This window comes from Nomascus leucogenys, chromosome 8, assembly GCF_006542625.1.
Source record: "Nomascus leucogenys isolate Asia chromosome 8, Asia_NLE_v1, whole genome shotgun sequence".
Lineage (NCBI taxonomy): Eukaryota > Metazoa > Chordata > Mammalia > Primates > Hylobatidae > Nomascus > Nomascus leucogenys.
Window position 1 is genome coordinate 43,111,230 of NC_044388.1, and position 16,169 is coordinate 43,127,398.

General features: G+C 41.6%; 3 protein-coding genes across 12 annotated transcripts in view; 1 reads left to right on the forward strand and 2 right to left on the reverse strand.

The window, feature by feature from the left end:
• Positions 1–2,582, forward strand: part of DDHD2 (DDHD domain containing 2) — a 32,732-nt gene extending 30,150 nt beyond the window's left edge. Inside the window, exon 18 of one of the 2 annotated variants that reach the window (XM_030817121.1) lies at positions 410–2,582. The gene's annotated coding sequence lies outside the window, so the exon portion shown is untranslated. Of the gene's footprint in view, positions 1–373 lie in introns of both variants that reach the window. The other variant, XM_030817122.1, reaches the window with a different exon arrangement.
• Positions 2,583–2,939: 357 nt separating this feature from the next.
• PLPP5 (phospholipid phosphatase 5) lies at positions 2,940–9,745 on the reverse strand. 5 transcript variants are annotated; one of them, XM_003269585.4, is made up of 7 exons: positions 9,255–9,576; positions 9,015–9,123; positions 8,504–8,594; positions 8,030–8,093; positions 7,393–7,517; positions 6,269–6,439; positions 2,940–4,441 (listed from the first exon to the last, which is right to left on the reverse strand). In XM_003269585.4, the coding sequence occupies exons 1-7, from the start codon at positions 9,479–9,481 to the stop codon at positions 4,278–4,280; spliced, it is 951 nt and encodes a 316-aa protein (XP_003269633.2). In that variant the 5' UTR covers positions 9,482–9,576; the 3' UTR covers positions 2,940–4,277. The 5 variants fall into 5 exon arrangements, with proteins under 5 accessions (XP_003269633.2, XP_030672987.1, XP_030672986.1 ...); XM_030817127.1 differs by having other exon boundaries at positions 8,928–9,123; XM_030817126.1 differs by having other exon boundaries at positions 8,956–9,123; positions 9,255–9,359.
• A 65-nt stretch (positions 9,746–9,810) lies between these two features.
• Positions 9,811–16,169, reverse strand: part of NSD3 (nuclear receptor binding SET domain protein 3) — a 113,977-nt gene continuing 107,618 nt past the window's right edge. For 4 of the 5 annotated variants that reach the window (XM_030817119.1, XM_030817118.1, XM_030817116.1 and 1 more), the window contains one exon: positions 9,811–15,944. In XM_030817119.1, the coding sequence (XP_030672979.1) occupies positions 15,703–15,944 (242 nt within the window). In that variant the 3' untranslated portion in view covers positions 9,811–15,702. The remainder of the gene's footprint in view (positions 15,945–16,169) is intronic. The other variant, XM_030817117.1, reaches the window with a different exon arrangement.

Here is a 16,169-nt window from a genome sequence, read left to right on the forward strand (position 1 = left end):
TAGTAACATGTTATAATGAACTATGGAGCCTCAAGCTCTTTTTAAATATACTAGCTGTTGCCTGTCATCAAGATCTAGGCTGCTATTCATTTTTAGAGGGACTGGTAGAAATTCATGGGGAAAAAAACACAGCCCATTTAGAGGAAGATTAGTGTATGTCTGTTTTGCTAGAGATTTTGTCCAATGACACCTGTCATTTTTTAGGATCTAAACTCAGAGTCTTAATGGTTCTATTATCTAAGAGTTACTTTGGCAACAGTTATGATTTTAATTACCAACCACCCATCCTGAGATTTAAATTACTCAGCCTTTTAGATGTGAAATTACAAAGTCTGTATATTCGACTCTGGCATTCTCTGTGGTTGCCTTCCAGTTGTGACTGCAGCTCTTCTCCCACTTTCTTCCCTAGACGGACATTGAGGGATCCTTCCCCAGAAAATCCACCTGTTTGTTGCTGCAATTTTCCTCTCCTCAGCTGCGTCATTTCCTGCATGTTGCCTGCCACTTACTCACCACTGGGGTCTTTGGAAGATAATCTTCCTCTTTGGAAATGAATGGAAAAGCAAAAGGCCCTATTACTTTTAACCACTGGCTTCATATAAACACTTGCCATTTTTTCTGCATAGCTGGGGGTGGTTTGTATCTTTAATTCTTTGATGATAGTTTATAGTTGCCACACTTTATTGATTAGTATTTGACATGGTGTAAAGCCTATTTTGGGTTTGATTTGTTTTGGGTGGGGTAGACATGTTTTTAAGGAACTTACTGCTTATCTTTAGAAAATGTTGTAGTTTGGAAACAGATTCTTGAGATTCAGAAGGCATTTTGGAGTACACTTATCTCTTGTTTGTGTTGAACTGAAGGCTAAGTCTCAGTGGATATGGAAAAGACTTTTGGGTGATTTATTTTTGAACCTGCATTTCTTTCTTATGTGTAGTGTATGAAGAAAGACTAGAATATAGCTTTAAAAAAGTGTTGTTTACTCTCTTAGAACTGACTGACAGACTTATTGCCAGAAATCACTGATGTTCATTGTTTTTGCAACTGTTTGAGCTGCTGTAAGAGTCTAAAGTTGACAAGTTAGTTCATGTTAGGTGCATCTTTATAAAGCAAAGATGTTGTATATCATAGGCCTCCCTTTTATATTTGATAGAAGTTATTTGCTAATAGCTTCTATTCTTATGTAGAAAGTAGTTGTAAAAGCTGATGAACCTGAAATTATGTAGCCTCTGCAGGCTGCTGAGGTTCTAAATAAAATCTTTTAGTGGTGCCTTTATGGTGAAACAGAATTTGTCACCTGCCATTTCTACTTGGGCTAAGGTAGTATTGTGTATCCTCTTTCCTTCTTAGGTATCCATAGTCCACAAAGCATATTTAAAAGGCTCTTGGCACGGGCAGCACTGGTTGAGCAGGTAGGTTTGGCTAGGGGGAAATGTTTAACTTGTTCTGAAAGAAAAACTTATGTCTGTAGGGTCCAAGAAACAGCTCTTGCAGAGTCAGTGTCAGCCAAGTCTGGAACATACGAAGTAAGGTTTACTTCTAAGAACACAAGTGACTGCACACTAATTTTGTCAAGGCATCTTTTCACTACTTTGCTGTAGATTTTTCTTCTTCATTGGTCAGTTTGTCATTGTCTTTGTAGTTCTCTTTATGATAATCCTTTATACTTGCTCTCAGATTCCACAGGCCTCTGTTTATAGAGTGGGAAAGACAGGCAAGCTGTGGTTTATTGTTTATAAATTTTTTTATAAATGTTATGGTATCCAAAGCCACTGGCATTTAATATTTACTGAAGCCATTCCTTAGACAGCAGTGGTCTTTATCCTTTTCTGGAGAGAAAAGGCAAATGAACGGTAATTACTGTCACCATGGAGATTGTAGAGGTAAGGTTGGGGTATAGGTCAGGCCTGGCCTTTCTTTGTCATCTGCTTATAGTCTAGTGCTAAGTATGCCACTAAGTTTCAGATATATGGAATACTTTATTTTTTTTAAAAGTATATAAACTCTGAGTTATTGAGAATTAAGTATTCACTGTATATTAAGGGGAAGCTTTTGCCAAGTTGTGGTCTTAAAATTTATGTTTACTCTTCCTATTGGCAGAATAGGTGCTATTTAAGAGTAAACCAAAGGATAAGCAGAGGGAGTCCCTGTAACCAAAGATGGACAGCATAGCCCTGGATAGCCAGATAACCACTCATTGTATTAAGAAATGTTTCTTTCCTAGTGGTGAGGGGTGGGTAACTGTGAAAGAGCTTTATATCTTGTCTATTCATGGTATTATAGCTGTATATTCCCAGGATAATAAGCTTGATTGAAATCCTGTATTTAGTCATATATTATTTGCACTGCTTCATTTGTATCATGTGTAATCTCTAGACCAAGCCTATTTTTAAACTCTGGTACAGCATCATTTTGTACATATTTCCAGCTGCAGAACTAGTATCGCTTATCTCAGCAAAAGAGATTGTTTGCATGGAAAGATTAATAGCACTGATTAGATTTCTAATATTTTGCATTTTTGAAATGTTTGTTTTCTACATGATTATATTTAAAACTTTAGTAAATACTAAAATGAAACCATATTGACTACTGGCCTACTTTTACCTGGACTCACCCATCACAAAGTCAAGAAAATCAATACAGTCACGATTTTCTCTGTCTTTATGTATTACTAAAACAAAAAAATAAGTTTTGGGCAAATAACTAATATGTAAGTTCTTTCCTGTTGACTGGTATTATCATTGTCATAGGCAGAATTTAAGTTCAGAATTTAAAGCATGGCAATTTGAAGAGACTTTCCTTTGGTATTTATAAATATTAGGCAGTACTATAGATAACAGCAGTTGAATCACTTATGGCAGATGGGGAATTCAATATTTTGCTTTACTAAAGTTCCAGCCCCTTGTACTTTAAATATTTAAAAAAGCACACATTTACCATTTTATTTGAATATCAGGTTTACTGAAGGAAAAAGATACATCGAAAATATAGGAAGATGCACATAAGAGACAACGTCATATTTAAAGTATAATCACAATAAAGAGAAAGGGAGCTGTAGGTCCTGTGGCATGAGTTCTGATGACATCCTATAATTGTTCCTTATATTCCATTGTGAAGAAGGGGCAGAAAAAGATTCATCTGTCCTTCAGATGACGATACCTGTCATTTTTCTTTTCTGCCTTAGTCACTTGGCAGTATTGGTGCATTTGAGCAGATCTTTAGTCATGAATGGAAGGAAAGAAGCTCATGAGCACAGTTATGGTCAAATGAGGTAGAAATAGTCATCTGTTAGTAGTGCTGAAACCACACTCCTGACCATTTTCTTCTTTATTATTGTGTTCACTTAGTAATTCAACAAATTGTTTATGCCCACGGTGTTCAAAATGCACAGCAGTAGCAGATGACTGGACTCAGATAAGATGCGCACAAAAGTGATAAATTACCCCAGATTCGACATTTTCCTATTTAAGGCTTGATGGAATTGTCATCAGAGAAGGTAAACAGAACCAAAGTAATATAGTTGGCCATGCCCTGGATTTTAAGATTTTAAGCTATATGAAATGGAAATTAAGTTTTGATAGTTAACTCTAGCTTCTGAGACAAGGTGGGGCTATGTAAAGGCTTCTTTGTGACAAGATCCTTCTAAGAATGGCATTTAAATTAAATGTAAAAACACTAGATCTTCAGATATCAATCTGATAGACCAGATTCATAAGGTGTTGGACACCTTTAAAAGATCCTTTTACTAGAACATGTGGCATACAGTAGTGGAAAAGAACCGTAACTCCTCAAGATAGATCTGTGAGAGCAGGGGCAAAAGTGTGTAATCATTTGGAGGCAGAATACAGTGTGGCTTATGTCCTCACTTGCACCTTGGAAGCGGGAAAAAAAGGCCAGAATTTCTTGTTTTGTGCATGGTCCGGTTAGGAGGGCTAGTTCACCTGTTCTCCATTGAGGTAGATTCAATTTTTTTTTTTTTTTTTTTTTTTGAGATGGGGTCTCACTCTGTTGCCTAGGCTGGAGTGCAGTGGCGCGATCTCGGCTCACTGGAACCTCCACCTCCCAGGTTCAAGCAGTTCTCCCACCTCAGCCTCCCGAGTAGCTGGGATTACAGGCACACCACTCCTGGCTAATTTTTGTATTTTTAGTAGAGACAGGGTTTCACCATGTTGGCCAGGCTGGTCCTGAACTCCTGACCTCAGGTGATCCACCCTCCTCGGCCTCCCAAAGTGTTGGCATTACAGGCATGAGCCACCACGCCCAGCCAGATTCAATTTTTAAATATCAAAACAATAAGAATCCCCAGGCTTCTTCTGTGCAGTGGAAAGTGCAAGTTTGTCTTGAAATGGTTTATGGCATTCTGCATCAGTCAGAGGAGGATAATACTGCCGATAGCAGACATAGGCAAATGTCATTCCAATCATGGATCCAACTAGTACATCTGAAGAGAGTGGAAACAAAGTCTTCTCTTAATATTAGGCTCCTAAATCCTACTACATACACATAGCATAGAGGTCCTGGCCCTCCAGGATACTCTACTGTGGGGCTAAAATAACCTCAATTCCAGATTTATGGTTTCTAAATAAAATCTTTTTATTCTCAATTTTATCACAGTTACAGGATTATCATTGTCAGGTTGCTCTCTGAACACCAAATCAAAACACATCTTAAGTAAGTATAATAAGCGTTGTTCAGAGTATACTAAATTAGAATTTTTCTAACTCAGAAGAGTAACAAAGGTCCACTTATTGCTGTTCATCTACCCATTTTTGCCATTTAAAGGGTCCTAGAGGAGTTGCTTCTCGCCGGGCACGGTGGCTCATGCCTGTAATCCCAGCACTTCGGGAGGACCAGGCAGACAGATCCCGAGGTCAGGAGATTGAGACCAGCCTGACCAACAAGTGAAACCCTGTCTCTACTAAAAATACAAAAATTAGCCAGGCGTGGCGGCGTGTGCCTGTAATCCCATCTACTCAGGAGGCTGAGGCAGGAGAATTGCTTGAACCCAGGAGGTGGAGGTTGCAGTGAGCCGAGATTGCACTACTGCACTCTAGCCTGGGCGCAGAGCTAGACTCTGTCTCAAAAAAAAAAAAAAAAAAGTTGCTTCTCTTGGCAAAAAACTAGTTTGTTTAAAAATTTAAGGCCGGGCGCGGTGGCTCACGCCTGTAATCCCAGCACTTTGGGAGGCCGAGGCGGGCGAATCACGAGGTCAGGAGATCGAGACCATCCTGGCTAACACGGTGAAACCCTGTCTCTACTAAAAAATACAAAAAATTAGCCGGGCGTGGTGGCGGCCGCCTGTAGTCCCAGCTACTCGGGAGGCTGAGGCAGGAGAATGGCGTGAACTCAGGAGGCAGAGCTTGCAGTGAGCCGAGATCGCGCCACTGCACTCCAGCCTGGGCGACAGAGCGAGACTCCAGCTCAAAAAAAAAAAAAAAAATTTAAAATAGGGTTCCTGAGGACCTGTGGGCAATACTTCCAACGTTTTTTTTGGAATTGTGTCAGGTTCAAGCCATTCTCCTGCCTCAGCCTCCCAAGTAGCTGGGATTAAACGCATGTGCCACCATGCCCAGCTGATTTTGTATTTTTAGTAGAGATAGCGTTTCACTCTGTTGGTCAGGCTGGTCTTCAACTCCTGACCTCAGGTGATCCACCTACCTCACCCTCCCAAAGTGCTGGGATTACAGGCGTGAGCCACTGCGCCTGGCCTCAATTTTTGTATTTTTAGTAGAGACGGGGTTTCAATATGTTGGCCAGGCTGGTCTCGAATTCCTGACTTCAGGTGATCCGCCTGCCTCAGCCTCCCTAAGTGCTGGAATTACAGGTGTGAGCCACCGCACCAAGACAGGTGTTCTATAATTTGCATATTTTACTTACTATAGCATTCAGCTTAAATTTGTTTGGTTTAATTATAATTTTATGTTTTCTTGAATTTTACTTATGTTTTTGAACAAAAGTCCTATGACAATGAACCTGATTTTTAAGAATAAATTGAACTTTGAGGTTTTAAATTTCCTGTAGATGCCGTTTAACTTGAACTTACAATGCTTCAAATAATGGAAAAATTAGGATGTTTATCTTTGGTAAACTCTTTTTGCCTTATCTTTCCTATAATTTTAAATGTATATCCTTAGTATAGAACCCAGACCATCCATACTCATTAATTTGTTCATTCAGCAGATATTTAGTAAGCATATCCTCTGTGCTAGGTGCTAGGAATAAAATGAGTGAAATATGCGAGCTTCCATGGCCTGAGTACTTTGCTTACCTTGCCAGTGATGCTTGTAGTCACATGTGCGGGACAGTGCAATCACAGCTGCAAAAAGTAGAGGTGACAGAAAGGCACAGAACCTCCAAGATTTCCCACGGCCTTGTGGTGTGAAGCAGTGTAACTTCCCTGCCAGGTAGAAGGATGCAAAGGCCAGACCAGCAAATGCAACTGGAACAAGAAAAACTTTTAAGTGGTGTGTCTTTTAAAGGAAGCTACCTCATTCATCCCCACATAGGAGGCTAGGAAGCATGAGTATGTTTTTATTTATTTTTTGAGACAGAGTCTTGCTCTGTTGCCCAGGCTGGAGTGCAGTGGCAACATCTCGGCTCACTGCAACCTCCACCACCCGGGTTCAAGCGATTCTCCTGCCTTAGCCTCCTGAGTAGCTGGGACTACATGTGTGTGTCACCATGCCCAGCTAATTTTTTTATTTTTAGTAGAGATGGGATTTCACCATGTTGGCTAGCCTGGTCTCGAACTCCTGGCCTCAAGTGATCTGCATGCCTTAGCCTCCCAATTGCTGGGATTATAGGTATGAGCCACCACACCCGGCCATGAGGATGTTTTAATCCTTTTTTGTGTATACTTCTAGTGTAAATCATTGTGAAGGAAAGGGAAACAAAAAGAAAAATGAAGGACTTAGTGCCCCAAAGTTAATGTTTTAACTGAGTATAGTTTTCGGAATACTAGCTATATGAATTAACTTGTTGATGCTTTAGTTTCCTCATCTATAAATGGGACTCATAAATATAATAGTCCCCACCTCATTGGATTATTGTGAGCTATAATTAGGTAAGAAATGAAAATGCTTCAAAGTACCTGACATATAGAAACTCTTCGTTAAAGGTATTTTTATTGCTAGTACAAGATTGCAGGATCTAGGCAAATAATATAACAATTAAATGTGCAAATCTCATGAAGGTAAACTACCTTTCTGTTCTGTAATATTTACCCAAATAGTCAAGGCTCAGACTTGTTAAACTGTGGAGTTACTAAAGAAGGGGGGTTTTTCCAAATTCTAGAAACAAGAGTAGTCAGATTTTCCCATCCCTACTAGCTTTCTAGGTTAAATTCAGTGATGTGAAAACACGCATGGGGTAGAGTCCATGTGATATTCATACAGGAAGAATGTCCACTGGGGAAGCTCTTTCGGCCCTCATTCACCACGTCCTTATCCCCTGTACACATCAAGTCAGAATGGGCTAGCCCATCAGGGAAGCAGCGGTAGAAGAAATCTGGGCGTGGCCTGGAAGAAAGAAGCATGGTTGGAACGTAAATCATTAACTCCAGAAATTATTTTTCAGTTGTAGCAGACATTAATAATCCTGTTAACTATTGGTCAAATAGTGCCCCAGGCAAAATAAGGTAACTGGATTAGTATAGTCACCACACTAAGAGAAAAGCCTTACTTCCAAGGTCAGCATTTAAATTAGGGGAAAAACCCCCACTCCAGCACATGATTACTTTTTAGGGCAAACAGCAAATGACACTGCAGCTTCAGGAGGTGCTCAAGAGGACACTGACCGACTCTGCTGTGGCCGTTGGTGGGAAATGCTGTTCAGGGCAGAAAAGAGCCCAGGTGTCACCTGGAGGACTGAGGTATGGGGAAGGGAGTAAGCGTTGAATGAGAAAAGAAAAATCAGAGTGAAGATAAAGGGGAAAAGAATGAGAAAGACGTGTGGTGGACACCATTAACCTCTCTGTTCTGGTGGGTAAGGGCTGAGGCAGATGCTGGGGTGGTTAGTTGTTGTCACTTACCTCCCTACTATCAGTTTTATTGTGTTGGTAAAGACGCCATTCAGAGCCAGGGCAAGGCTGGCAGCTGCAAAGCAAAGCCATTAGTTAAAATAATCTGTCTAGGAGGAAAGGTATGGTCATGGCCTCGTTATGAGAGCAGCCGTGCTGTTTCTGAGATGGATAGAATCCAACCAGGCCTGGGCACAAAAATAATTAGGGTCCTCAGTGATCACTCTTTTGTAGCCCAGAAATTTTGTACTAGGCCAAAGACATTTCTGAGGTACAAATAACTCAGTGCATTTAGGCACAGGGCTGCCTGCGGTGTAGCCTGCGTAACCAAGTCCCTGCAGTGCTATTTTGCTCTCCCGCGGGCATAGAGTTTCTTTAGGAATGCAGAACTCAGTGGCCTCCACACAGGCTCACCGTGGCTGAATCCCACAACGACTTCCTAGGTTCCCTGCACGAAGAAACCGGCCAGAAAGGGCTAGCGCTCACCCAGGCAGGCTTGTCTGCTGTCTCTTGTGTCTGCCTTCTTGAGAAATTTGGCCAGGAAGATCAGAGACAGTGGAGAGAGAAATGCAATAACCTGAATCAGAATGTCAGAGGTTAAAAACAATCCAAAAAAAAGCCACACTCATGCTCCTACAGGAAAGAGGGACGTGACACAGCAGGACTCACTAGCGCTAACATAAGGTCTCTGAGTGCGCGTAACCGGGCGCCAGGCAGCGCCACCAGTGAACAGCAGCGCCCGTGCAGCTCGGGCCCCGGTACCTCAGGCTGAGGCACACAGCGCGCGGGAAAACGTTGTCTCAGCCCAAAGAGGCTCGGACACCCTCCTGTCTCAATCAGGATCTTAAACACTCGAGCCCTAGGAGGCGGAACCCAGCGCACAGCAGCGGAGTGGGCAGTGGGTCCCTACAGAGGCCGTCTCGGGGCGGAAAACGCACAGGTGCCCGCGGGAAGCCCGGTCATGGGGAGGGAGGAGGGACGATCTTTCTCCACGCACAAACATCGGCTTGGTGGGGAAATACTCCGCCTCCACGTAGGGGTTCCGGTAGAGCCACATCTCCTCCGGCTGGATGAGTCTCTGGAACGGGGGGAGCAGCTCCGTCACCCTAGAGGGGAACAAAGAAGCGCAAAGCAGGTCGCCTGGCTTCCTCCCTGCTTCCCCACTGCCCGGCCCGCCGCCCCCTGCCGCCTGCCTGCCTGGGAAGCGAGGCCGCCCGGGCCCGGCCGTGGATCTTACAGGAAGGCCGCGAACAGCGCGAGCCGCACGCAAACTTCGGCCCCAAAGGCCACCGCCGCCGCCGCCGCCGCCTTCCCCATCGGGCTGCGAGCCCCGAGCGACGCTTCGCTGACGTGGCCGCCTCCGCGGGGAGGGCCGGGCCGGGAACTGCGCACCGCCCCCTCTCCCAGTCGCCCGCGCTCCGGCGGCTCCCCAGGAAGCTGGCCTGGCGGCTGTGCCGAGGGCATCGTCTGGCAAAGGGGACGCAAAGCCAGCGGAGCTGCCCTCCGCTGCGTTCAGCAGGGAGCCAGCGCCCCAGTTCCAGCCGAGTAGGTCGGCATGCGGTCCATCAGCAGCTCCTCTCCACGGCCCAACCACACCACCGCGGGGAGCAGCCTTCTCCCGGGACCTCGCCTCTAAATAGAAAACCAAACAGCTCGCTCTCAGATCCTCGTTCCTTAGCAACACAGCCGCATTCTGCAGGAAGCTACACTGCCTGAGGTTGGCTAGATTGTGTTATTTAGTCCTCCCACCCAGGTTGTAGCAAAAAATTATTGGCAAAGAACAAGCCCACATATTTAATTTGGAACATACAGGACAATTTATTGAAGTCAATCTCAAGCAAAATCTGAAATCAGTGGAATGTCATTAAAAACCTTTCCAAATTAATCCTCACGGAAGCAAAAAACACATTGGAATTCCAAAGTATTTGTAAAATAAAAAAGGCAACATCTCAGTAAATATAATGTACAAAAATTATATGTTCCTACCAGCACACACATCAGTAAAGAAGCTTAAATATTACAGGCAATCCTAAATACACTATAACTAGTCAACAATAAGCTATCTATATACAGGTTAACCAAGCTTTACACGTTTCACACTATGCAATAAAACATAGGCCAATCAACAAAATCCTCAAAATATTATATATCTTGAAGTCTATGTGGCAACATCAAGTCATTATACAGTAATGCCCTAGTGGAACACCCCCAGGGAAAATTAACACTAATCCCTTAGTGTCAAGAGCTTCTAGCCAAGTCACAGAAACTCAAAAGAGATTGACTTTAGTGAATATTGATGCTTTGTTATTAAAGACTCAAGTCTCAAGTGATTTAGGCAAAGTAACGGTTCACAGGATCTACAAAGTTTATTACAGATAAAGTACAGAAATAACCAATCTACAAAGATCATTATCATAAAGAACACGAGAAAATGAAAACGGCATCTGTAGGTATCTGTGTTTGTTGTGCAATATCACTCAAATGGGTACAAATGAATTTCTTGTATCAATTCCAAATATACACCTACCCTTGTATATAAAAAATGATATTAGTCAGTTGGAACACTCATTTAGCATCTTGGTTAGTAGTGGCAATATAATTTTCTTAATATAGGGCATGTAACAGGACAAATGAGATAAAATAATGACAACAAAGTAAGTTTTATCCAGTCCATTTCTAAACTGACAAGAATACCTTATCAATACCTTATATAGGTAACCTGACAAATACTTGAGGGCTGTTTGCACACATGAAGTGTGTTGGCAGGCAGGGAGGGGAGCAGTAAAAGCTGAGGGTGCTTTCTCACTAACTAGCAGATGCAGTAATGCCACATAAGAAAACTAAGGATTGAATAAATGACTTTGGCATCTATTCTATTTTCCCTTTTTACTTACATGTAAAGTACTTTTACAGCCTACTGAAGGACAGGCAATTCTCATCCCCCTCCCCCTTCATAAATACGTGCCACAAGCACCCAAACTTGTCACTTATGCAATGGACTGACCAAAACAAAACAAAAAACAGAAATGGTTTTTGAAAGACACGGATTACCCACATTTTGGGAGTGTAACATAAGTGCAATTTTTTATTTTTTTCCCTACATAGACATAGTAAAAGGAAAGAAGATGTGCTTGAGGAGAGGGATGACAAAATAAAGAACGTACATAAGAAGTATTTGTAAAAATGCTGGTATCTCATGCAGGAGTCTCTTCCTCAAATGTGTTCAATCAATCTGAGCTATCTACTGTGAACACTCTCCCATTTGCAGAACTTCACCTTTAATCCATGCTAAAGAGGATAAGAGACTAGGCTATTTATTTTCAAAACAATTTACAAAACAATGCTTTCTACTTCATAAATGTAAAAAGAAACTGTAAAATAAGGAGAATCTGAAGAGTTTCAAGTACTTAAAAAACCTGAATTCAATGAGGCAGAGGTCTCAATGTTAAAGTGACTACTTCGTACCTGTGGTAAACATCCCCCCCCTTACCCTATTATAACCCCCTTTCTCCTGGTACCCCACCCCAGGTAAAAGTTGGTGAGATTTCAGTATATACACATTTCCAACTTTTCAGTATTTGTTAATTCATTGCAAAGCTGTCTAATTATAGTATTCCCTAGTCCATCTGAAAATGGAAGCAAGTTCTACTTTTTGTTTTACAAATAACCAGAGACTAATTCTAGGTGGCCCTAGGCCAAAGGAAAGTGTTTCCATTCATCAGTTCATGTCTGCACCAACTTGGACAACTAGGGGTGGCTGGATGCATCAGCCTTGTGAAAAGTGACTTTAGTCTACGCTGCCCAGAAATAAAGCAACTTTCCGATGTCCTTTTTCTCACGTGGAAGTACATAGAATGTCAGCTTCCCAGCCGTGAGGGCTCCATAGCCACTGTTTTCTTATCTTGTTAAGAGGACATGGCATGTGGCAGCCAACACCTTGACTTTAAGGTGAATGCTAAAGGAAGAGCTTTGTATTTAAAATGAAATGAAGGACAAGCAACAAGTCCTGGCAGTCCAGAGATTGTATTCTGTACAGATGGCCTGTTGGCAAACTGTAGGTCTGGGTTTGACCTATTGGAATGCACCATGCAAGAAACTACTCAAAAAGGAAATTCCACTTCATGAACCAGGAAAGTTGTCCAACAGCCTGTCCCATCTGAGGGTCCTTTACATGATTAGATACTCAATAACTCAGTTCTACAATGTTATTTACAGACATGTTTTCAAATATTTTGTGTAAATGGTAGAAGGGAGCTGGGAGCCTGCCTCCATTACTTTTTTAGCTTTCAGATATGTTCTTGACTTGTACAGAAAATTCCAAATTTTAAATGATTCCCAAACTCAGCCAGTTCTATAGATTAGGCCAGATCATTTTTGAGAATTAAGATAGAGTGGGAACTTGTTAAAACAAAAATGAAAATAAAACCCACCTCACTCCTGTATCTCTCCCTGATTAGACATTAAAGAGGTGAATCACTGCCTCTGGCTGCTTCAGCCTTCCACGAATGAAGGGCCATCCGCCCTGCCCTTCTCAGCCAGCCACGGGCAGCTCTTCCGATTCTTCCCTCGCAGCAGTGGCGGTCCAGCCCCTCCCTACCCTGCACAGTGCCTGGGAAGGTTTCCCAGGATTTCATCTTTAGCTCTTACTGATCCAGTTTCTGAAGCTTTAGGCTGATTATCAGAAATCTTATGTTCACTTCTTCCTTCAACAAATTAACATGTGGTTAAAAAAAATACCACCATTAGCCCGTGCTGCTTTATTTCATTGTTGGACAAGAATAAAAACCAGCCACTTACACTCTGACCACATATAGATTTAAAAGTTAACAAATACCAACTTCAGACTATGAGTGAGCAATGTCTTTTGGAATATTTCATTGGTGTATCACAGGCACAGTGCATGTATACTCATGCACACATAAAGGACAATTTTCTCTTTCTGCATCTATAATCTGCAACTTAAAAATATATAAAATAGGTCAACATGGACGCTATGGAGGTGTGAGGAGACCTCCTTGGCACCGGCATGACTAAAACTGCTTTTTAGACCATTAAAGAACATTCATGGCCAAAGACTTCAGAACTATGGTTACTTTTTTTTTTTTTTGAGATGGAGTCTCGCTCTGTCGCCCAGGCTGGAGTGCAGTGGTGTGATCTTGGCTCACTGCAACTTCTGCCTCCTGAGAAACTGGGACTACAGGCACGTGCCACCATGCCCGGCTACTTTTTGTATTTTTAGTAGAGACGGGGTTTCACCATGTTGGTCAGGCTGGTCTCAAACTCCTGACCTTGTGATCTGCCCACCTCGGCCTCCCAAAGTGCTGGGATTACAGGTGTGAGCCACTGCACCCGGCAGCTATTTTGTTTTCTACTCTGATTTCTGAAACGGTGAAACAATCCTATTAATCATCATTTTTTTTTTAAATTTCAGCAGAGCTGTGTTACAGATATGAAAACAAAATGTGACACAATGAAGAAGCTGCATAAAAATACTGAAACCTAAGGTATCTGTAGTACATAGGATGTACCCTGGCTTACCATATAAAAGTCTTTAGATAGTAAATAGCACTAAGTCTGAAAGCAAGGAGATAAGATTTCATGTTGGATACTGTTTCAACAAGAACTGTATTTGGAATATTAAAGGAAATCCTTATGTTAGTAAGTTTAAAAAACCAAACATCATATACAAAATAAAATTTTAGTATGATAAAACCTAGCTTTTCTTATTTTTTAAAAGGACATCAAACTAATTGCTTAAGAGCAAAGTTTAGTGTTTTGGTGAGCTGTATTTCATGTTACTTGTAGCAATTATATTTGGTGACATGGATCACATTTTTCATTTTGCTCTTTCTTTTGGGACCATATCTAATCAACAGAAGTATTGGAAGCCCAGTGAGTCACCGCAGAATTAATTGCTGGAGTCAGGCAAATGGCAGTTTAGGAGCTTCAGTAAAAGAATTGTAGTGTTGTTTTTTACAAGAGAAAATCCAGTATAATTGCACATTTACATACAAAAAAAGAGGCACGAAACAGATTTTCACCCTCTTTCCATAGAAGAGCTCTAAATCGATAAGCAAATGGAACACTCAATACAGCTGAAGGAATGTGGTAGCGCATCTACCCTCCCTACCTTCATAAGGTTACTAGGTACTTGTGGGAAAATAAATGCTACCAGGTACCAGCAATCGTAAGCAGTCAAAATTCACAGAGAAAGTTAACGTTCATTCAAGCTAACCCTAGACTTCTACTTAGTACAGTGTTACAACAATGTCTGACATTACTAATTATTTTCATACAAGGAATACTGGAATATACATATTCCTAAGCATTAAAAGCACGTGAGTTTGGTGAGCAGACATCTTGGTATACTCGCGTCTATAAGAGTCAAGCGTCACTGTCAACCATTTTTGCTAACACTGACTTTCTTGGGAGTTTTCTCCAAGTGCTTCCTAAGATGAAGTGTGTTTGTGTGGCTCTTATGCACCCTGTAAAAGTAGAAGTTCTTCCTCTTACTCAATGGGAGCAATCTTAAGTACTGGATAATAATAGAAATTCTTTACATGTAACCTGGGGATGCCCCTACTACTTTCACCCCCCAAATTAGGAACTCAACCAAAAAGATCTATTCAAATACAATTCAAACTCACTTGTGTGGTTTTACCAGGAAACATGACTGAATGGTCAGATGACAAAAGAAATGTTTGAGTAGGAGAGGAAAACACAGACAAAAAATAAAATGCCTGTAATTCTCTCCAATTAAGACCAGGGTCTACAATAAAATTGGACAGATCCAACTTTTGGTTTGTGCCTTCATCCCCCTTTAGCTGCCTTAATCAGTCTCAGTAAAATAGGAGTGACCATTCTAACTATGCCTCATATCCACAGAAACGCACTTCATCCAAAACCCAAACCATCCATGTCAATGGAAAACATTTCAAAAATCAGTGAGCACATCCATTCCTTTTTTTCCTTCCACCAAGGAAACACACCATATACCTTTCTAGGTAAAGTTACCATACTACAAAGCCCACCTTGTTTAAGACCACAGAGGTAAAATCCACCAAGGCATTGTTTTCAAGAGGCCAGATTTAATACTTCCATAGAGCCCTTCTCTAAGCCTATGAAAAGCATTTTGAAGGGAAAGAGAAGTGAGCCTACCTACTGCTCAGTAAAGAGGTATATAAAGCTTATCATACCCTTTCCTAGAGGGCTTTCTCAGATTCCTACTTAAAACACACACACTTGATTAGACTATTGAACTACACTTCTTGAAATTCCTAAAAATGAAAATAAATAAAGGAATGATGGCTACTTTTGCTTTATACAACCAAGGAACACATCTTAGACTTTAAATTTATCTCATTAACAAAACTTTCTTTTCTCTTTGTTCTTACTTTAACAGCAAAAACATTTCTTTTTCAAGCTGCAGTGGCATTGAAGCACAATAAAAGGCAAGAAAAGACCAAGGGAATTTAACCCTCCACAAAAGAATCCCCAAACCAACCAAACCAAACAAAAACCAGACACCACCAACTGCTTCTGCCTGCATGAACTGGTTTCCCATTTTTGCTTTAATAAGGCAGTTCCGATGGCAAAGGCTGTATGCACTGTAGCAGTCTCTTCTTTTTAAATGCATGATCTATTGGCTTTTTTCACTTAAATAGAAAGGAGGGGACACCACACATTTATTCTTTTACTTCTTCTCCATGATCTTGTGATTCCCATTTACATTTTATCTTGCTCCAGTATTCTGGTGACACAGGAGCCATGGGGTCATGTTCTGAGCAGCAGAGGCGGCCTTCCAGTGCAGAGGGAACCAGGGCCCCCTTTTCATGATCTTTACAAAATGAATGTGGACAGAATTCACAGAAGGAAACAGCTGCACTGCTGCACTCATCGCACTGATGCCACGGACACTCCCACTTTCCTAATTCGGGGAGAAGGGGAGGAAGAAGGAGAAGTGCCCAAGTTAGTGCCTGTCTTGATTACCCATGAAAAACTCAGGTTCCTTCTTCTCTCATTGGGAGATGGAATTCAATTGAATACAACTCCAAATTTCAACCAAACACAGATCTGGGTGTACTATTTAGGATGGATGTGAGCTACTGGCCAAAACCCAACACCATAGGTACCAACTACCCACCTATGGGAA

Coding starts and splice junctions, on each gene's coding strand:
- PLPP5 (XM_030817127.1), bottom strand. CDS start 9,481: ATGCCCTCGGCACAGCCGCCAGGCCAGCTTCCTGGGGAGCCGCCGGAG. Junction 8,094..8,503: donor CAGCAGACAAGCCTGCCTGG/GTGAGCGCTAGC, acceptor TTTGCTTTGCAG/CTGCCAGCCTTGCCCTGGCT. Junction 4,442..6,268: donor CTACAAGCATCACTGGCAAG/GTAAGCAAAGTA, acceptor CACTCTCTTCAG/ATGTACTAGTTGGATCCATG.